Source organism: Coenobita brevimanus, chromosome 57 (assembly GCF_032717465.1).
Source record: "Coenobita brevimanus isolate Jiangsu-jjx chromosome 57, ASM3271746v2, whole genome shotgun sequence".
Taxonomy (NCBI): domain Eukaryota; kingdom Metazoa; phylum Arthropoda; class Malacostraca; order Decapoda; family Coenobitidae; genus Coenobita; species Coenobita brevimanus.
Genome location: NC_137010.1, coordinates 22,086,853 through 22,109,325, shown reverse-complemented (window position 1 = coordinate 22,109,325; position 22,473 = coordinate 22,086,853). Strand labels below are relative to the sequence as shown.

General features: G+C 41.2%; 1 protein-coding gene across 1 annotated transcript in view; it reads left to right on the top strand.

Annotated features, from left to right (window-relative positions):
* Positions 1 to 22,473, top strand: part of LOC145401925 (uncharacterized) — a 443,277-nt gene that overhangs the window by 360,665 nt on the left and 60,139 nt on the right. The window contains exon 22 of the mRNA XM_080274030.1: positions 15,764 to 15,900. Within this exon, the coding sequence (XP_080130156.1) occupies positions 15,764 to 15,900 (137 nt within the window). The remainder of the gene's footprint in view (positions 1 to 15,763; positions 15,901 to 22,473) is intronic.

The following is a 22,473-nucleotide window of genomic DNA, read 5'->3' as shown; positions in this document are numbered from 1 at the left end:
CTTTTATCATCTGGAACTGAATGACCACATGATCACTTTTTCCTGTGGGATGCAGATATTTCAAAGATTCATTTACGTCAGGTTCCTTGGTTAGCAGTAAATCTAGTCTTGCTGTGTGTCATCACCTCGGAATCGTGTTCCTTCTTTGACCCATTGGGCCATTACATTATTCATTGCTATATTTAATTCTTCCTTAGCCTTTATCATACTTTTTCTGTGCCTGCCCTCCTCTCTTCCTGTTTCTCCCATCTTTCCTGTCACTACTTATTGCTTTTCTTTCCATTACAGGTGGCTTTACATTGAGTGACAAGCCAAATGGTTTCCTGTAAGCCAAGAAACCATTTACAACGCTGGATGGTAACCATATAACCAAACCACACGTGCTTCCTACGTGTCAAGTGGGTTGGTGGAGGGTTAGTGCCCCTCCCTGTGAAACAAATAACTCAGAGTCAAATGGCCACCCTGTAAGAGACTATGGCGTCTGGCAATAGATAGATAGATAGAACAATATAGTGCCCCACGAATCTTCACTGCCTCCTGAGTCCCATTCCTCCCAGTTCACCTCTTTACAATTAAAATCACCCATTAGAATTATATTGTTGCTTTTCTCAATCACATTCTGTAGATAACTAACCACGTCTGACAACATCTGGTATTCATCGTCATTCCATCTTTTGTTTTAGGGGGATCATATTCTACTGCCATATCTCTCTTGCCATTCTCTCCGGTTTCTAATTTCATATTTATCACTTCAGCCCTACCCTTTTCCAGTTCCACAGTATCAACATTTATTTTATTCTTCACTGCTATCATCACTCCTCCTCCCGTTTTTTCTTTTCTGTCTCTTTTCCACAGTTTGTATTTACCATCTCCCATATGGATATCAGTACTGTCTCTTAAAATGGTCACTACAAAGCACATAACATCTGGTTCATGTATCCTCAAGAAATTGTTGATTTCTAACCTTTCCGATATTAAACCATCAACATTAGTTTATGCCACTTTCAAACTTTTTTCATTGTTTTTTATTCCTTCTTCTCTCCCTCTGTCTGTCGGTACCACCTCCTCAATTTCTGATCCATAACTCTTCAATAGAACTCTGTCTTCTCTTCCTTCATTCTCTGTTTGTTTTTTGCCTTTGCTTCCTTTACTAACTCCTTTATTTTAGCTCTTTCTTCCTCATTTGGATCTCTTCTTACCCAAACATTTTTAAACCCCTGTTTATCTCATAATTTCCATGTTCTATTGAAACCATAACCTGAGACTTAAACTTTACCTTAAGTGGCCTTGCCCCTCCTTCCTCGTACTTTCCTAACCTAAACACTTCTTTAATCTCTTCTTGAGCCTCGTTGTTACCCTCCATAACTACTGATATTATCTCTTTAACCTTACTTAGTTCTTTTCTTTCCTGACCTTACTGTCATGCATTTTTCTTTTACTCCTGAAATTATTACACATTTTTCTTATCTTTGTGTGTGTGTGTGTGTGTGTGTGTGTGTGTGTGTGTGTGTGTGTGTGTATTTACCTAATTGTGATATACAGGTAATGAGCTACGCTCATGGGGTCCCGTCTCTGTTTCTCAGTAAGTCAAATTTAGCTTTAAACTCGTTTAAGTTTTTAGATTGGATGATCTCTTTGTTCAGGCTATTCCACGGGTCTATGCATCCATAAGGAAAGCTATATTCCTTGATATCCTTCAAGCAGCTTGGCTTCTTCAATTTCATTCCGTGTCCTCTTGTTACTCTCTTATCCCATAGAAACAGATCTTCTTTGTTAATTTTATCTACTCCTGTCATGGTCCTGAACACTGTAATCATGTCGCCTCTCTTTCTCCTTTCTTCTATGAAAGGCAAATCCGGCTTTTCCAGCCTCTCTCTGTACAACAGATCTACCAGACTGGGGACCATTTTGATTGCTGTTCAATGTATTCTTTCAATGTTGTTTATATCTTTCTTTTTGTGTGGGGACCACACTACTTCTGCATATTCTAACCTGGGGCCAATCATGGCTACTATCAAATTTTTCATCATCTCCTCATCCATATAATGAAAAGCTACTCATATATTAGTCAGGAGTTTATACGTCTCTCTAACTGTCTTGTTAATGTGTTTTTCAGGTGACAAACTGTCCTGGACCAGCACTCCTAAATCTTTCTCTTCTCTCGCTTTTGTGATTGGTTCATTACCCATCAAATAATTCAATGATGGCCTCTTGGTACTTATACCCATTTCCAATATTTTTCTTTTTTTTTTCATTGAATTTCATTTTCCACATCTGGCTCCATTCGTGTATCCTGTCCAGATCCTCCTGCAGCATTTTACAATCCTTCTCAACCTCTTCCTTCCTCAAGATCTTTGCATTATCAGCAAACAGACTTGCATAACTGTTCACTCTATCTATCATATCATTTATGTAAATCAGGAACATTACTGGTGCCAACACTGAGCCATATGGTACTCCACTTGTTACTTCCCTCCATCCAGACATCATATCCATTATTACTGTCCTCATTTGTCTGTCTCTCAAAAAGTCTCTCATCCACTCCAGGAGGTTCCCCTTCAGTCCTCCTATATGCTCTAGTTTCCACATTAGTCTCCTATGGAGTACCTTGTCAAAGGCCTGCTCCAAATCTAAATACACACAATCCACCCAACCATCTCTCTCCTGTAGCATGTCAATCGCTCTTGAGTAAAAACTCAACAAGTTGGAAACACATGCCCCTCCACTTCTGAATCCAAACTGACTGTCAGCCAAAATATTCATCTCTTCCAGATATTTTACCCATCTATCTTTGAGAATTTTCTCACACAATTTTGTGACCATGCTGGTTAGAGACACTGGTCTATAATTCAGGGGTTCTTCCCTGTTTTCCCCCTTATAAATTGGTACCACATTTGCCCTCTTCCATTCTTGAGGCATTATCCCCTCTTCCCAGAGAACACACAATTAAACTGTGAATCTTATCCACCAGTTGTTCTCTGCATTCCTTCAGAACCCAAATAGAGATTCCATCAGGTCGTGGGGCATTCCTTACATCTTGAGTTTCCAGTAATTTATATACTTCCTGTATTTCCACTTTTATATCTTTTATCACTACATTTCTAGTCACTCCCTCTCCTTCCACAAACTCCTTTTCATTAGTGAAAACTGATTGAAAACATTTGTTCATTATTTCTGCTTGCATTGCTACTTCTTTATAGACCTCTCCTTCTACTTTCAGTTTGGTGATTCCTTCCTTTTGTTTCAATTTGCCATTGACAAATCTATAAAGCAGTTTGGGTTCATCCTTACATTTGTCTATTATACCTTTTTCAAAATTCCTTTCTTCCTCTCTACGTATTCTTGTGTAATCATTTCTAGTTCTTTTATATTCTTCCTTTGTTTTGTTGTTACCTCTCTTTCTCCAATTGTTCCATGCCATGTCTCTCTCTTTTTTTTGCTTTCATACATCTTGTATTAAACCACTCCTTTTTCCTGTTTTCTTTCCCTTTTACTCTGTATCTCTATTGTTTCTCTGAATTTTCTCTAATCTGCATTTTCAAAAATTTTTCTTAATCCTGTAAAGTTTGCTTTCCTAAAGTTGTACCTTCCCTGCCTATAAAGTTCGTCTCATGGCTCCATGTTCCCTGTTATCATCTGGAACTCAGTGACCACATGATCACTTTTTCCAATAGGACACGGATATTCCAATGCTTCTATTACATCTGGTTCTTTGGTAAAATGTAAATCTAGTCTTGCTGGTGTGTCCTCACCTCGGAACCATGTCTCTTCTTTAACCCATTGCGTCATCACATTTTTCATTGTTATATTTAATAATATAGTGCTCACGAATCTTTGCCGGCTCCTGAGTCCCATTCCTCTCAGTTCACCTCTTTACAATGGAAGTCACCCATTAAAATTGTATTGTTGCTTTTCTCAGTCTTTTTCTGTAAATAACTAGCCATGTCTGACAACATTTCCTGGTATTCATCATCACTCCATGCTCTTGTCTTAGGGGGAACATACACTACCGCCATATTTCTCTTGCTATTCTCTCCAGTTTCTAATTTCATATTTATCACTTCGACCCTGCCTTCTCCCATTTCTACGGTATCTACATTTATGTTGTTCTTCACTGCTATGATCACTCCTCCTGTTTTTTCTTTTCTGTCCCTTCTCCACAGTTTGTATTTACCATCTCCCATATGAACATCAATATCTTCTCTTAACTTGGTCTCTACAAAGCACATAACATCAGGTTCAGGTACCCTCAAAAAATCGTTGATTTCTAGCCTTGCCAATATTAACTCTTTAACCGCGGGTGTCATTCCAGAATGACGGTGACAAAACTGGACCAAACCGCGGGTGTCATTCTGGAATGATCGTGAATATTTTGAACACCACGCGTTTTCCCGGCGCGCAAATATTCTCACGCAAGAGTAGCTGTCGAGTTCTTTCACGCCAGCCATCCCACACCTCCCTCCTCCAACCCCGAGGGGGCCCCCCCCACCCCTGCCCTGACCCGCGTCAGTCAGTATCTCTCCAGCTCTGTGCGTGATAATGGCGCTCCGTCCCGACTCATCGTCGCTCGCTTCCTCCTCTACAATGATTAGTGCTAGTGTTCCCTCTACCTCTACACCGGTAAAGGAACTGCCGACGGCGAGGCAGAAGGGGTTGAGCACTCCTGAATTAGAACTGAGCTGGACAAAACTGTAAGTACTACTCTTGATTGTGGCAGTGAAAGTGACACACTCACAGCAAGCAGTGATGATTTGGCAGTGATTGGTGGTGAACCATTTTCCATTGATAGTGACAGTGATGAAAGTGATCGTGTTGATTCCCCCCCACCACCCCCAACTTACTCTGGGAAAGGAAAGGCTCCTATGGGCAAATCTGGTATTGCACGTGGGAAGGGAGTGAAGCGCAGGCTCACGTCTCCGACACCAGGCCCTAGTACGCATTTCCCATCAATTTCCCGTTCCCCTAGCCCTATTGCCCTCACATCATCATCATCATCATCATCTGTCGTGCCCTCTCCTCAGTCTACATCATCTGAGGAGTACGAATTACCAAAGCCTGCAAAGCGAGGGAAGGCAGGCCGTGCAGGCCGTGCAGGCAGGCGTAGAACAAAGGGGATGCGTGGCAGTTGGAGGGCAAAACTGGGCGATAAGCGAGGCGATAAGCGAGGTGATAAGCTGGGTAGAAAGGGTCAAGTTTCACCACGCACCAGGTCAGAAACCCCCCCGCCTGCCCCCCGCTCAGTTCCCTCACCCGCGCCACCCCCCCGCTCAGTTCCCTCACCCGCGCCACCCCCCCACTCACCGCCCCTGCACTCACCCCCCTCCCCGTTGCCTCCTGCCTCACCCACCTCCCGCTTGCCTCCTGCCTCACCTCCTGCCTCACCCATTGCCTCTACATCAGCTCCTTCTCACGGGGAAACGAGTGGAATGCAACCTGCCCCTGCCACTGAACCACGCACAGGGCAAGTGGATGCATTTGTTTGGTCTGACGGTGGAGATTTCCAGCCACACAATCCACCGTTTGATATGACAAATGCTGGAATACAGCCTGCCTTCCCATGCAACGCAGGTGATGAGTTTGTTGATTACTTCCTGGCCTTCCTTGATGATGAAATTGTGCAGCATGTCAGCGATGAGACCAATAGGTATGCAGCTCAGTGTGCAGCAGAAGGGCTGGGACCTATTGGCTCACCAAAGCAAGTGTCGTGGTTGCCTGTCGGGATCAGAGAGCTGTATGTTTTTGCACTCATGTTTTTGATGCCCCATATAAAGAGACATGAGTTGGAGGAGTACTGGCTCGTGGATGACATAACTACTATCCCCATATTCGGGAAGTATATGTCACGGGATCGGTTCCGACAGCTGCTTGGATACCTGCACTTCGCTGACAATGACAACCCGTCCCAAACTGACCCTTTGTGGAAAGTGAGGGATTTTCTCAACAGGATTAGGGATCGATTTATGCGATTTTTCAGGCCTATGCAGAAAGTCGTCATAGACGAATCCCTGGTATTGTTCAGAGGACGTCTCAAATTCATGCAGTACATCCCCAGCAAATGCCACCGCTTTGGGATAAAGTTCTTTGTGCTGTGTGACTGTGAGACGGGGTATATACTGGATTTTGTCATTTACTCGGCTAGCACAATGGATGTGAACAGGAAAGACTCCCTTGGCTTCTCTGGCTCCGTTGTAAAAGTGCTGATGGAGAGGTATTTTGGTGGTAATCATGTGCTGTACACAGACAATTATTACACAGCACCGAAACTCTCCAAATACCTTGCTGAACACGGCATTGGCACTGTTGGCACTGTACGGAGCTATAGGAAAGAGTGGCCTAGTTTCCCCGAAGCATCATCATCATCCAGGGGAGATGTTCACCTGAAGAAGTCAGACAAGCTTCTTGCGATCAGGTGGCATGACAAGAAGGTCGTGAATATGATCAGCACCATCCACAAGGGGGAATTGAAGAGAACTGGGAAGGTCAGCTACAGGACGGGAGAGCCAATCATGAAGCCTGATGCCGTCATTGATTATAATGTAAATATGAGACTCGTTGATAAGTCTGATATGATGATTGGCGAAATCGACTGTCTCAGGAGAAACACCCGATGGTACAGGAAGGCTTGCCTGCACATGCTCAATATGTGCATGCTCAACGCCTTCATTCTCTACAAGACACAAGTCGGGGGCATCAGGCAACCATCATTGAGACAGTTTTCCAAGACTGTCGTGCAGCAGCTACTTGCACGATTTGGTCAGGTGACGGCATTGATCCTGAGGCGACACTCTGACACACAACCTGACTGTCTTGAGTGCCGCAGTTACATGAGCCGGCACCAGCTTGTGAAATTGCCTCCTAAAGCAGGCGGCAGGTTGTCACAGGGCCGCTGCAGAGTATGTTCAACCACCACACGGAGGCCTACGACGAGAAAAATGAGCACACACCAGTGCCTTGAATGCCAAGTCGCTCTATGTGTAACTCCGTGCTTTGCCGAGTACCACTCTCTGAGTAAATACTGAAAGTGACAGTGATATATAGTGATGCGACAGTGACGTGCTTTGCCAATAATTGTATAATGGATAATGTAGTAATAAGGGATATTTTGCCTAGAAAATAAAGGAAATATTGGCCAGTATAATAAGTGATATTGTAATAAGAGAATCTGCGGCACTTGTGGAATTCTGCGGCACTTTTGTAATTCTGTGATGCGCCAGTGACGCAATATAGTAATAAGTGCATTGTAAATATAATGTACATTGCCCATATTATATGTAAAATAATATTAGAAGTTAGAAAGAATGAAAAGATCGCATGAAACGTCAGTGAGCGGGTGCCGCCGCAGTGAAGTGAGGCGCAGCCGCAGTGAAGAGCGGATGCAGCCGCAGGGAAGTGCCTTTTACCTACCTCAGTGAACACAGAGTGGGTGTTTATCGTATGTACAGTGTTCATATATGTTTATATTACTATTATGAGAGAGTGGTTGGCATTTGGTACTGGTGTGTGGGGCGTAAAATAGTTATTTCACACCCCTCACTTCTAACGGCTCTCCCTGTCCTGTGAAAGTCAACAAAGTCATGAAACCTACATCAATGGAAAGCTGAAGGTTTGTACTTTCTAATGGTACCTTATTTTTTTCTCTAGCTTTATTCTGTGCAGAGTTATTAAGGTTTAAAGGTTTGTTTACATTTGGCTGAAACCCCCGCGGGAGAGGACAGTCAGACCAAAACAATACCCGCGGTTAAAGGGTTAAACCATCAACATTAGTATATGCCACGCGTGTGTGCGCGCGTGCATGCTTGTGTGTTTTTCCCACCTAATCGGCCCCTACCATGCTTCCGAAGCATTCAAGGTGAGGCATATTGCAGTATTTGTATGTTATAAAGTAAATATCCTGAAAAGTAAATGTCCTGGAAAAATCATGAAAATGGACCAAAATGGTGATTTTTGTCTTGCGTGGATCCCATGAAATCCTTTCGCATGCAAACACATGGTTCCTACAATGCGCGATCATGTTGAGTGTTACTTTCTGGGTACAATATTCCTACATTATAGGAGAGGGCACTGTAATAAAAGTAATAATAATAATAATAGTAATAGTATGTAATAGTAATATAATAAAAATAATAATAATCTATCTATCTATCTGTCTATTGCCAGACACCATAATCGCATAAGGGGTGGCCACTTGACTTTGAGTTATTGGTTTTACGGGGAGGGACACTAACCCTCCACCAACCCACTTGTTAATAATAATAATAATAATAATAATAGTAATAATAATCCATCCACCCATCCATACATCATCCAGTCCTTTGTTGCCCCATGAGAAGCATAGGAGCCCGGGGCTAGGTAAGTTGTCCTGACATTTAAGATGAGAGTGATGAACTGCATTCATCCCTGAGTGACGTTACATGAGCAGTAAACCCCAAGCATTCCTTAGATATAAACCGACACAGGCTTAATCTGATTGGAGCGCCTTAATTACCCACTAAACCACCAGGTGCCATAATTTGGTTGTATGGTTATCACCCAGCATAGTAAATGGTTTCTTGTTGTACAGGAAACCATTTGGCTTGTCACTCAGTGTAGAGTCACCCATAGGCAGAAGGAAGAGGAAAGAATGAAGGAAAGAAAGACAGAAGGGAGTGTAAAGTCACGTGTAGGCAGAAGGAAGAGGAAAGAATGAAGGAAAGAAAGAAGAGGAAGGAAGGAGGGAAGAGAGGAAAGGGCAGACACCCAAAGCAGCATTACATTGAGTGAGTGGATGGTCAGTTCCCCCACCTAGCACACTAATAATAATAAAATTAATAATAACAATAACAACAGTAATATTCCATCCACCCATCATCCAATCCTATATCACCCCATGAGGAGTGGAGGAGCCTGGGATTAGGCAAGATGGTTCTGACATTTAAGATGAGAGTGACAATCCTCACTCATCCCTGCATGGCATTATGTGAGCAATAAACCTGAACCATCCCTTGGATATAAACCTATACAGGCTCAGTCCGATTGGAGCGCCTTAATTACCCACCAAACCACCAGGCTCCATAATTTGGTTATATGGTTACCAATATTGTAATGATAATGATGTTGGTGGTAGGTGGAGGCACTCATCATCCACTCACTCGATGTAGTGCTGCTCTCGGGTGCCTGCCCTTTTCTCTCTTCCTTCCTTCTGTCCCTCCTTCCTCTTTTGTCTTTCTTTCCTTCATTCTTTCCTCTTCCTTCTGTTTGTGGATGACTACACATTGAGTGACAAGTCAAATCTAATGTACTATAGCACCAGCCATGTGTGTGTGTGTGTGTGTGTGTGTGTGTGTGTGTGTGTGTGTGTGTGTGTTTGTGTACTGTATTTGTCTATTTGTATTGACCTACTTGTAGTATACAGGAATTGAGCAATGCTCGTGTTGTCCTGTCTCCATATCCACATTTACTGTATCTAGTCTACCTTTACACACATGAATGTTTTTCTCCTGCACCACCTTTTCGTCTAAGCCATTCCAAATAAATATGTATTTACCTAATATACCTAATTGTGATATACACGAAATGTTCTATGCTTGTGGGTTCCCGTCGCTGTTTCTCAGTAAGTCAAATTTAACTGAAACTCATTTAAGTTTTTAGACTGGACGATCTCTTTGTCCAGGCTATTCCATAAGTCTATACTTCTGTAAGGAAAGCTATATTTCTTGATATCCTTCAATTAGCTTGACTTTTTCAATTTCATTCCGTGTCCTCTTGTTGCTCTCTTATCCCATAAAAACAGATCTTCTCGGTCAGTTTTATCTACTCCCACCATGGTCCTGAACACTGCAATCATGTCTCCCCTCATTCTCCTTTCCTCTAAAGAAGGCAAATCCAGCTTTTCCAGCCTCTCTCTGTATGACAGATCTGCTAGACTGCGGACCATCGTGGTTGCTGTTCTTTGTATTCTCTCAATCTTGTTTATATCTTTCTTTTTGTGTGGGGACCACACTACCGCTGCATATTCTAACCTGGGGCAGATCATGGCCACTATCAATTTTTTCATCATCTCATCCATATAATGAAATGCTACTCTTATGTTAGTCAAGAGTTTATACGTCTCTCTAACTATCTTGTTAATGTGTTTTTCAGGTGACAAACTATCTTGGACCAGCACTCCCAAATCTTTCTCTTCTCTCATTTTTGTGATTAATTCATTACCCAACAAATAATTCAGTGATGGCCTCCTGGTACTTTTACCCATTTCCAATATTTTACATTTCTTTACATTAAATTTCATTTCCCACATCCGGCTTCAATCATGTATGCTATCCAGATCCTCCTGCAGCATTTTACAATCCTCCTCAACCTCTACCTTCCTCAAGATCTTTACATCATCAGCAAACAGACTTGCATAACTGGTCACTCCATCTTCCATACAATTTACGTAAATCAGGAACATTACTGGCGCCAACACCGATCCTTGAGGGACTCCACTTGTTACTTCCCTCCATCCAGACATCCTATCCTTTGTTACTGTCCTCATTTGTCTGTCTCTCAAAAAGTCTCTCATCCATTCCAGGAGTTTCCCCTTCAGTCCTCCTATATATTCTAGTTTCCACATTAGTCTCTTATGAGGTACCTTGTCAAAGGCCTTCTCTAAGTCTAAGTACACACAATCCACCCAACCATCTCTCTCCTGTACCATGTCAATCGCTCTTGAGTAAAAGCTTAACAAGTTCGAAACACATGACCTTCCACTTCTGAATCCAAACTGACGTTCGGCCAAAATATTCATCTCTTCTAGATATTTTATCCATCTGTCTTTCAGGATTCTCTCATACAATTTTGCGACCATCCTGGTTAGAGACACTGGTCTATAATTCAGGGGTTCTTCCCTGTTTCCTCCCTTATAAATTGGTACCACATTTACCCTCTTCCATTCTTGTGGCACTTTCCCCTCTTCCAGAGAACACACGATTAAACTGTGAATTTTATCCGCCAGTTGTTCTCTGCATTCCTTCAGTACCCAATTAGAAATTCCATCAGGTCCTGGGGCTTTCCTTACATCTTGAGTTTCCAGTAATTTTTACACTTCCTGTACCTCCACTTTTATATCTTTTATCACCGGTACATTTCTAATCACTCCCTCCCCTTCCACAAACTCTTTTTGATTAGTGAAAACCTATTGGAAACCCTTGTTCATTATTTCAGCTTGCATTGCGGCATCTTTATAGACCTCTCCTTTTACTTTCAGTTTGGTGATTCCTTCCTTTTGTTTCAGTTTGCCATTAACAAATCTATTAAACAATTTGGGTTCATCCTTGCATTTGTCTATTATACCTTTTTCAAAATTCCTTTCTTCTTCTCTGTGTATTCTTGTGTATTCATTTCTAGTTCTTTTATATTCTTCCTTTGTTCTGTTGTTACCTCTCTTTCTCCCGTTGTTCCAAGCCTTATCTCTCTCTTTTTTTGCTGTCATACACCTTCTATTAAACCACTCCTTTTTCCTGTTTTCTTTTCCTCTTTCTCTTGGTACAAATTTTTTCACTCTCAAGTTATAGAGGTCTAGAAAGATATCCCACTTCCTCTGTAGCTCTCTTGTTTCTCTGAATTTTCTCCAATCCTCTTTTTTGAAAAATTTTCTCAATCATGTAAAATTTGCTTTCCCAAAGTTGTATCTTCCCTGTCTATGAAGCTCGTCTCTTGGTTCGACGTTCCTTATTATCATCTGGAACTCAATGACCACATGATCACTTTTTCCTGTAGGACAGAAATATTTCAATGATTCTATTACATCTGGTTCTTTGGTAAACAGTAAATCTAACCTTGCTCGAAACCGTGTCTCTTCTTTGACCCATTGTGTCATCACATTATTCATTATACATTTAATAATATAGTGCCCCACGAATTCTCGCTGCCTCCTGAGGCCCATTCCTCCCAGTTCACCTCTTTACAGTTAAAGTCACCCACCAAAATTATATTATTGCTTTTTTCAGTTATTTTTTGTAAATAACTAGCCATACCTGACAACATCTCCTGGTATTCATCATCATTCCATGCTCTCGTCTTAGGGGGAACATACACTACCGCCATATCTCTCTTGACATTCTCTCCAGTTTCTAATTTCATATATATCACTTCAGCCCTGCCTTCTCCCATTTCCACGGTATCTACATTTATGTTGTTCTTCACTGCTATCATCACCCCTCCTCCCGTTTTTTCTTTTCTGTCTCTTTTCCACAGTTTATATTTACCATCTCCCAAATGAACATCAATATCTTCTCTTAATTTGGTCTCTACAAAGCACATGACATCAGGTTCATGTTCTCTCAAGAAATCGTTAATACAGTAAAGCCTTACCAATATCAGACCATCAACATTAGTATATATCACCTTCAAATTATTTTTGATGTTTTTTATACCCTCTTCTCTCCTTCTCTCCATCGGTACCACTTCCTCAATTTCTGATCTTTCATAGCCATCCCCCTAAGTTTCCTTCACTTCTGTTTGCTTACATACCATTTCCTTACTTTCATATCCATCACTCTCCAAAAAAAAGTATTACATTCTTCCTCTGTCCTCTTATCATTTTTTTCCTTTACTTGTTCCTTCAATGATTTTAAAACTTCTCTTTCTTCTTCATTCAAATCTTTTCTTATTATAATATTTTCCATCCCTGCCTCTTTGCTTAATTTCCAGGTCACTTATCATTTACTACACTTTCTGATGACAACTTGACTCTCATTGGTCTTGTTTCCCCTTTCTTATAAGGACCTATCCTCCTTACTTTCTCAATTTCTTTTACCCACTTGTCTCCTTCGGGATCAATCTTGCCTAATATTCCTCTCAACAGGTTCGTGTCTCTCTCGAGTCTCACGGATCTAATCTTTTCTTCCTCCTCCCTGTTTCCAAATATTACCACACATCTGTTCCTTTCTACAGTTTTCTCTATTTTCTCTTTTTCTTCATATTTTCTCTTTTTCTTCATATTTTCTCTTTTTCTTCAGTATTTTCACTTCATTTTCTTCCATTTTTTTCTTGTTCATTTCCTTCTCTTCCTGGATGATTTCTCTTAAGCTGACCACTTCTTTCTGTTCTTCTTCTACGTGTGCCCACTTTGCCTTATGCTCTTCTAATACCCTACTCACCTTCTCTGTCTGATTAGTACTCTCTTCTAGTTTTCTCCTCAATTTGATATTTTCACACTTCAAATTTCTGATCTCCTCATTCGCCGTCTCATTGGACTGGATCAGACTATGTATAGTAATCTCCGTATTCTCAGACACATCCTTTAACTCCAGATTCTCCACTTTCTTTTCAAGTTCACTAATCCTCATAATCAATGTTTTAGCCAGATCCATGACATTGGTATTTCTATCAAATCTTGGAAATTCGAGTCCCTCAATGTTTACATTATCGGCCGTGTGTGTGTGTGTGTGTATTTTGGGCAGCCAAAACTACACATTCAAATCGCACTAAAATTGGCACAAAAATCGCAAAAAATTCACTGATGTGAAAAAACTTGGTCCCATCACAATTGAAAAACTTTACTATATTTAATGAGCGATCACATTTTGACCAAAAAATGCTGCTCCAGGCGCCCGGTATAGGATCTCCATAGAATTTTTTGCCCACAGGTATAGCTAAAATATATCAGCGTGAGAGCCCTCCACAGAAGCAAGTGCAAGTGGCCCAAAGGGCCCACGAGCACTTGTGGTTTCCTATAAACCTGGAAACCATTTACTATGCAGGGTGGTAACCATATAACCAAATTATGGCACCTGGTTGTTTGGTGGGTAATTAAGATGCTCTAATCGGATTGAGCCTGTTCAGGTTTATATCCAAGGGACGATTAGGGATTATTTTTCAAGTGATGTCATTTGGGTGAGTGAGGCTGGCCAATCTCATCTTAAATGTCAGGACCAACTTGCCTAGCCCCGGGCTCTTACGTTCCTCTTGGGACAGCACTGGATTAGATGATGGATAGATTGATGGATGCAAGGAAAAAGGAATCAAAGGCCAGAAGCATGCAAGATTGTTCCCTCTAAGATAAAATAAAAACAAAATAACAGAGGGCCAAATTCAAGATCTGTTCACGGTTGATGAAAAATAATGTTGCAGTTGGCTTATGTTGAACAGCTTCTGAGTTGTCAAAATGTGTGACAAGTATATGAGAATTGGAGAATCATAGAAAAGGAGAAATTTAAGTTCTGATGAACCATACCCCCACTTACTTTTATTGGAACTACACCACTGTCTTAGATCATTGTTGGAGTGAGGCAAGGTTCCATGATCCACCCTGGTCTGTACATTATATAATACATATGGATGGGGTTCTGAGAAAGGTATAAACATGATTCATGGAGAGAGGGATGGCAATGGTAATGAATTATGGAGGTTGGGGTATCTCAAATCAGATGTTTGCAGATGCTGCAAATAATGGGCAAGAGCTCAATAGACAGGTGCAGAAATTTGTCTGTGTATATGAGTGTCATGCCTTGAAATGTAAGCGGAATTTGTCTGTGTATATGAAATGTCATCCCTTAAATGTAAGAGGAAAATGAAGGTTGTTTGAGAGAGAGAATGACTGTGTGTGATATTGCAGTGATTGGAGAAAGACTTGGATTGGTGAGAGGGTTTAAGTACCTTGGTGCAATGATGGAAAAGGTATGTAATGTGCAAAAGAAATGGAAAATAGAGTGACACAGGGGAGGAGAATGACTGGTGCTATGAAGGCATTGATGAGATGCAGAGAACTAAGTGTGACAGCTTCAGGAGGCTTGCTCGAAGGAGTGCCAGTGCCTGCTATAACATACAGGTGTAAGACTATTGTGTTACATGAAAATGAACCAAAAAATAAGAGCTGTGGAAATGAGGTGGTTTAGGAATGTGTGTGGGGTATGGAAAGTGAACAAGATAAGGAATATTGTGATTTGTGAAAGATACGGAGTAAGGAAATGTGAAGAGTGAACAAGACAAGAAGTACTGTGATTTGTGAAAGATATAGAATAAGGAAGTCTGTGGATGCCAGAGTCTAAGAGAGTATGCTTAGGTGTCTTAGTTCTGGGGAGAGAATGGATGTGAATAGAATGGTGAAAAGGTTATATCTGTGTATGTTTGAAGGTGGAAGATGGTGTGGCAGACCAAGAAGAAGGTGGATGGATATGATATGTGAGTATGTGCAAAAGTGAGATATGGAGAGCCATGAGGATAGGGAACTGAGAGGACATTAAGTTGGCTGGAACAATTTTGTACAGAGGAATGCCTGACAGTGGTTCGGCACCCCATTTCTGTCGCATTGAAGTGATAGTTGTTGGATTGTTTCAAGCTGATTGGTGGCTTGAAGTGTGTAAATGTGGATTTGTATGCAAGTAAGTTGGAGTCAGGATTCTGAGAACTTGAATGGGGAGTGATTGAGAGTGTAGCCCATTCATCTGGGCATACCATGGGTAGTTCTTCCTTTTAGTTTTTTCTGGTTCCCTGTACCTACCTCACTCCATCTAAGGATGGGAAAAGAGATGTGGATGATGTTGATCATGATGAATATTCCCATTGACATCGAAGAACCTCTGTTTGGATCTTTTCACCTTATATAAACTGGTACCAGTAATAGTCAGTCCCTTATTACACTATGCAAGACCTAAGATAAGGCTTGGCTACCATTACCCAAAATGTTTAATGATGAACATATCAGATTAAATAAAGATGTTTATAATGAGAATGAGAATGCTGTTGCTGCTGCTGCTGATGATGATGCAGAACGTCAATGAATAATTGTATATTTCATTCCCAGACTAATCCAGTATACAGACAACAAGTACAACTGCTGTTTCTTAACACTATTCCGGAATGGGTATGACTATGTCCCTTGGACCCAGGAGAACCACCCTGCTCTTCGTCGCCATCCTTCCATTGCTGCTGTCTCTCTTGGTAAGTTAATTTTTTTATTGAAAATGATAGCAGAGAGAGAGAGAAAAGCTTGGTCCACAATGCAGACATCTGGTACCAGAGAGAGAGAGAGAGAGAGAGAGAGAGAAACTTGGTCCACAATGCAGACATCTGGTGCCAGACTTGGGTTCAATTCCAATTTCAGTCCAGTTAAGACAAAAGTTTATCATTTCCAATTAAATTAGATCTCAGGTCCAGTTCTGACCAAAGTTTATCAGTTCCTACTCAGTTCAAATCATGTTCTCATTAATTTCAGTTCAACTCAGTTGATTTATGTAAAAGAACATGTATCACAGTTTAATTCATCAACCTATTACAGTAGAATGTCAAAATACCACAAGATAGGTTCCATGAGAGATCACCTAAAATTGATATCACGCAAAATCAAAGTGTTGTTTTAATGGGAATGATGCGTTCTGTGCTATGTCCGTATGTACAGTATATGGACACACCTGTAGTGGCCCAAATGCTGAGTCCTTATATATCCGGACTAACTCATAGTGGCCCAAAATGCCGAGTCCATGCATATGCGGACAAGGTTTTGTGCACATTTGTGTGAAATTATTTGAGTCTCCCTTTAGTGTGTGACAGAAAATGGGATGAATGGACATCCCTCCTTCCTTCTCATGCCTTAAACCAGTATAATATTTTAAAAAAATAAAAAGTGGATGTGAAAATACATAAAATTAGCATGGAACCCCAAATTCCCATCATCATAGTTTCGATCATGACTGTATTACATAAAGCAGGTTGTGTTTCCATGCTACAAGTACTCCATGCATCCACCCACTCCACACCAAAATAAACTATCTATCCACATCAGCTGCTGACAGTATCTGAAAGTAGTCATTTGAAGCAAATCTGGGTCACGCCACACCAGCAAGGGTAGTGTGCATACTTCAGACTTCCAGTCAAAGTTGGAGAACTTCCAATTGATGAACTAACTGATAGTGATATGTAAATATTGTATATAATGAAAGTAATATAATAAATTTGTAAGTAAATAGAAGTAAATCAAGAAATCAAATAATGTAAGGAAAATGATGTAAGAAATGTGTGATTTACCATAACTAATGTGACTGTGTGCAGCATGAGTGTTTATTTTGCCTTATGCGAGTGTTTATTGTGCCTTATGCCAATATAATAAAAAACAAAAAAAGTGAATGTGAAAATATATAATTGTTGTGACTGTGTTTGGTGGTGTTGGTGCTTGGGAAGGACTTAGCTCAGTGGCCGCGCGACATTGGACATTCGGTGGGGATAAGTACGGACATTTTGGCACCACTTGCAGGCTACAGTCATAGTACTCGAGTGCTGGAGGTTTGTTGGGAGTGATCATACAAGCTCGCTGCTTTGACCATTCATTACAGGGGTGGACAGACAATTTAGCTCTCATTGTGGGTTACGGACTACTTCCCACTCACGGCTCGAGCCCAGCGGCCACAATTCCGAATATTTGAACATGTCAACTGGCCGACCAAAGTTCTTGGGGACTTCTATGTCTGGATAATAGCAAGTAAATTCGGATAATGGTTTAACCCTTTAACCACGGGCTTGTTTTGCTGTTTCTTGCGGCTCCGGTGGGCATATTCGCGCTCCGACAGACTCTCTAAAAATATTTGCCAAAAATCAGTTATTAGTCCTAGAATATTAAAATCACATATGCTTATGGCACATACCTTCAGCTTTCTCCTGGGGTGTTTGTTGAGCCTTCATCGAGTACCGTAGGACTTGTGGAGACCTCTGAAGTTGGATAACAAAGTCTCCACTTTACACTTCCCGACAACCCGTAATATGATTACCACAGCCTGATATTATCACTAGAAACACTATTCTATGATTCTCAAATAGTTTGGAATCCATACTCCAAAAAAATAACTGTGAAAGCAATGAAAATTACTAGGGCGTATGACCTTCCCACTTGTGATCGTTCGCCGCTGGTGTTCTGTCGTTTATTATTCATAAAAACACTCGCAGTTTATATTTCTATTTCTATATAACACTTATATATATCTACAGTCTTTATCCATAAATTTCCTTCAGTAATAGTAGTTTATTGTCACTGTAGGCATTCAATTTCTTTCAGTAAAATACATAGCATTCACTTTCTCGTCCTGTATACTAGCATTGAGAGTGAATGTCACTTTCACCTTCACTCTCATAACTCATAGTATTCATACATGCTAGAGTGAAACTTTCACTTTCATTACTCCTAGTATATATACTCGTATTCTTATAATACTACTCATTTACATTTCTGTTTACGTTCTTTATTTCATTTACATTATTTACATTTCTATTTTATTTACACTGTGTTATGCACTGTCACTTGAAGTAACTTATAAAACTATTTTCCACTGTTCACTTATATTTACATTCATTGCTTTCACTTGCTGTTTACACATTATTTACATATTATTTACAATTCCATTTGCACTGTTTTACTCAATAGAAAGATCGTAGTCACTCTTTATCAATTGTCAGCCCTTTACCTCTTTCCACACGAGGTTTAGTATGGGGTAAAGGTCACAGGGCCCTTTGCATGGGGCTAAAAAACGGCGGAAGTTAGCAGGAGCGAATCAGACATACTTTCACTTTGAAAGACGACAGTGAACTGATAGTGGTGGCCTCCCCTCCTGCCGCTGGCTAGGGTGAGTGCAATACTACCAACTTCAGCCTTGTGAGACCTGCTAATATATAGCAATGAAATGATTGGCAGGAAACCAAGACAATACATAATAAATTAGGTAGTTCCAGTTTTTTTTTTTTTTCAATGTGAAGAAGAAGGAACAAAAGGCCATGAGCCTGCAAAACTGTTCCTTCCAAGAGAAAATCAAAATACAAGAGAGAGCCAAATTCAAGATCCATTCATTTCGAGATGCCTGGACACACTGCGTTTGAAAGACTGGAGATCATAGGAAGCAGGAAATACAGACAGAGGGAGACAGTTCCAGAGTTGACCTGTTGCATAAATGAACGACTGGGAGTAACGGTTAACTCTTGCATTAGAGAGTTGAACAGAAAAGGGGTGAGTGTTTGCTGCTAGACGGGTGGTACACGCCCGTTGTAGAAGTAGAGGAATGCATCCAGACAGTTCAGAGGAACAGTGACCATTGAAGTAGCGATAGAAAAGAGATAAAGATGCAACATTGCGGTGAAGAGACAGGTTGAAGGAAGTCAGTAAGAGGGGGAGAGTTAATGAGACGAAAAGCCTTTGACTCCACCCTATGGAGAAGAGCTGTATGTGGGTAGCCTCCCCACACATGAGAGTTGTACTCCACACAGGGGCGGATAAAACCCCTGTATAGAGTCAACAACTGTGCAGGGGCAAAGAAGGAATGGAGTCGGCTTAGCACACCCAATCGCTTGGAAGCAGATTTTACAAGAGATGTAATATGATCTTTCCAAGACAAGTCCCGAGCAAATGAAACCCCAAGCATGTTCAAGGATGATGCAGAATTAAGTTGAGTATTATTAAACATAAGTGGGTATACCTGTGGATGATTTTGTCGGGTTGATAGGTGCAAAAACTGAGTCGTTGATGCATTAAAAACAACCAGATTATTTTCACCCCAGTCAGAGATACGAGCCAAGTCAGACATTAGGTGTGCCATAGCCTCATCCCTTGCCTGTTGAAGTAACTGCTGAGATGGACGTTGTGGGAATCGAATGGAAAGGTGAAGGGTGGAGTCATCAGCGTATGAGTGGGTAGGGTTAGATGTACAGCTTAGAAGGTCATTGATGAATAAAAGGAAGAGAGTTGGTGATAGGACAGAGCCCTGAGGAACACCACTGTTAATAGATCTAGGAGATGAACGATAGCCGTCTACAACAGCGGCTATAGAACGACCAGAAAGGAAGCTAGAGATGAAGGCACAGAAAGAAGGATAGAAACCGTAGGAGGGCAGTTTGGAAATTAAAGATTTATGCCAGACTCGATCAAAAGCCTTTGAGATGTTAAGTGCCATGGCAAAGCTTTCGCCAAAGTCCCGAAAGGAGGATGACCAGGAGTCTGAAAGGTAGGTGGGAAGATCACCAGTGGAGCATCCCTGACGGAACCCGTACTGACGATCAGAAAGAAGGTTGTGATAGGAAAGATGCTTTAAAATTTTTCTATTAAGAATAGACTCAAAAACTTTTGAGATACAGTATGTTAAAGCAATTGGGCGATAGTTAGAGGGTTAGGAATGGTCACTCTTGTTTGGGACTGGCTGAGTGAGAGCAAACTTCCAGCAAGAAGGAAAGGTACAAGTTGACAGACAAAGGCGAAAGAGTTTGCCTAGGCAGGGTGTAAGTACAGAAGCACAGTTCTTGAGAACAACAGGAGGGACTCCATCAGGCCCATATGCCTTATTGGTACTGAGTCCAGCAATGGCAGAAAATACATCAGCTGAAGAAATTTTAATGTTAGCCATGAGGAAGTCTGAGGGGGGAAGTGATGGAGGAACAGCACCGGAATCGTCTGAGGTGGAATTGGAGGAGAAAGTCTGAGCGAAGAGATCTGCTTTATCAGTAGAAGAAATAGCTACAGAGCCATCAGAGTAGAAAAGAGGAGGGAAGGATGATGAGGTAAAGTTGTTAGAAAGTTTTTTGGCAAGGTGCCAGAAGGAGCGGGGAGAGTTCGAGTTGGAGAGTTGAGAGCATTTTGTACGGATGAAATTATTTTTAGCAGAGCGAAGAACAGACTTAGCACGATTCCGGGCAGAAATGTATAAAAGATGTGATTCAGGGGTGGGTTGGCTCCAGTACCTTTTGTAGGCCCTCTCCTTGTTGCGGACAGCATTAGAACAAGCGTGATTAAACCAAGGCTTTCTTGCGTTAGTCAAATGATATGAGAAAGGAATGTATGCTTCCATGCCCGCGAGAATAACCTCCATAATGCGCAAGGCACACCCAGATGGCTCCCGGCCATGAAAGCAATAATCAATCCAGGGAAAATCAAAGAAGTACTGCTTGAGGGCCTCCCAATCCACAGCTCCAAAGTGCCAGAGACGGCGTTTTTTTTGAGGGTCCACAAGCCATACTGGAGCGATAGGACAGGTTAAGGTGATAAGGTTATGATCGGAGGAGGTGAATGTAAATATCAGTTAGGCTTCTCCCTTCCCTCCTTATATGTATATTTATTACGAAAATATATTATACGGCATATTTCAAGGGGAAATAAACAGCGAAAATTAGAGAACGAGTTCACATGAGGTGTTGTCAGATGATAATTAACCAATTCCAGGTGTATGGCACTATCACTTACCTTATTTCTTTTTTGTATATATTATTTGGTATAAGAATAGGGCATAGGGCTTATTTCAATGGATGAAATCAGTGGAAAATTCCAGGGAAGATTTACTTAGTGTAGAATACAGTGTAGTGTACTGCAATAATTAAGTAGTTCCAGGTGAATGTAAATATCACTTAGGCTTCTCCCTTCCTTTCTTATATATATTTTTATTACGAAAATAGATTATACGGCATATTTCAAGGGGAAATAAACAGCGAAAATTAGTAAACGAGTGCACGTGAGGTGTTGTCAGGTGATAATTAGCCAGTTCCAGGTGTATGGCACTCTCACTTACCTTATTTCTTTCTTGTATATATTGTTTGGTATAAGAATAGGGCATAGGGCTTATTTCAATGGATGAAATCAGTGAAAAATTCCAGGGAAGATTTACTTAGCGTAGCACGGCTGGGCAGGCAAGAGGATAGGGCAGTGGAAGGGAGGTAGGGAGGGGAGTCAAGAACGGGGAGAAATGGCTAAATTGTCAACAGTGGATGGGAGTACAGATGAGATTAGGAGTGCTGACTAGTGTTGGACATTGGCAGTACTGATAGATGACGGGGGAATTCAAAATAACACAGAATCACAAAAGTGACGCCCCGCGGTATGATCCCTTGCTCCCAAGCATCACGAAAGTGACACCCCGCGGTTAAGGGGTTAATAGAGCCAAGGTCCAGCGTCTGGATAAAGAACACATCCAGATACTGAGCGTCCGGATAAATGAGGGACTACTGTACTCCATGTATGCGGGTTGTGGAGTCATACTTGTAGTCGTGAAGTTGTCTGTTTTTGGCTGGAGCCAGAGTTACAGTCAGAGTCGGTAAAATTCTCATGACTCTGACTCTGAGCTTGTTGGTTCTGAAATGGCATCAATCATACAGTATCTTTTCAATATTTTCTTCAGTTTACAACCATGTATAACGGTTTATTTTGTATTATGCAAGCACTATAAGTAGAGAATTTGAAATAAAGATTTACGAATTGCATATATCAAAATTCATGAATATTATTCATTTACCTGCGTCATGTCCATGTGCCATATTATTAGTTCATTGTATACTTAAGTTGGAGTTGGAGTCATGCATGTAAAATTTTGGATTAGAGTCAGGAAATATTATCACCAACTCCACAACCCTGCATGCATCGACCCACTCCACACCGGAGTGTACTATCCAATGTCCATAGAATGCAATGCCTACTCATGGGCCACCTGGGAGTGAAAGAAAACACACCCGCTCATGAGTGATGACGTCACACTCTCCCTTCGCACCCTGCGGCCCTCA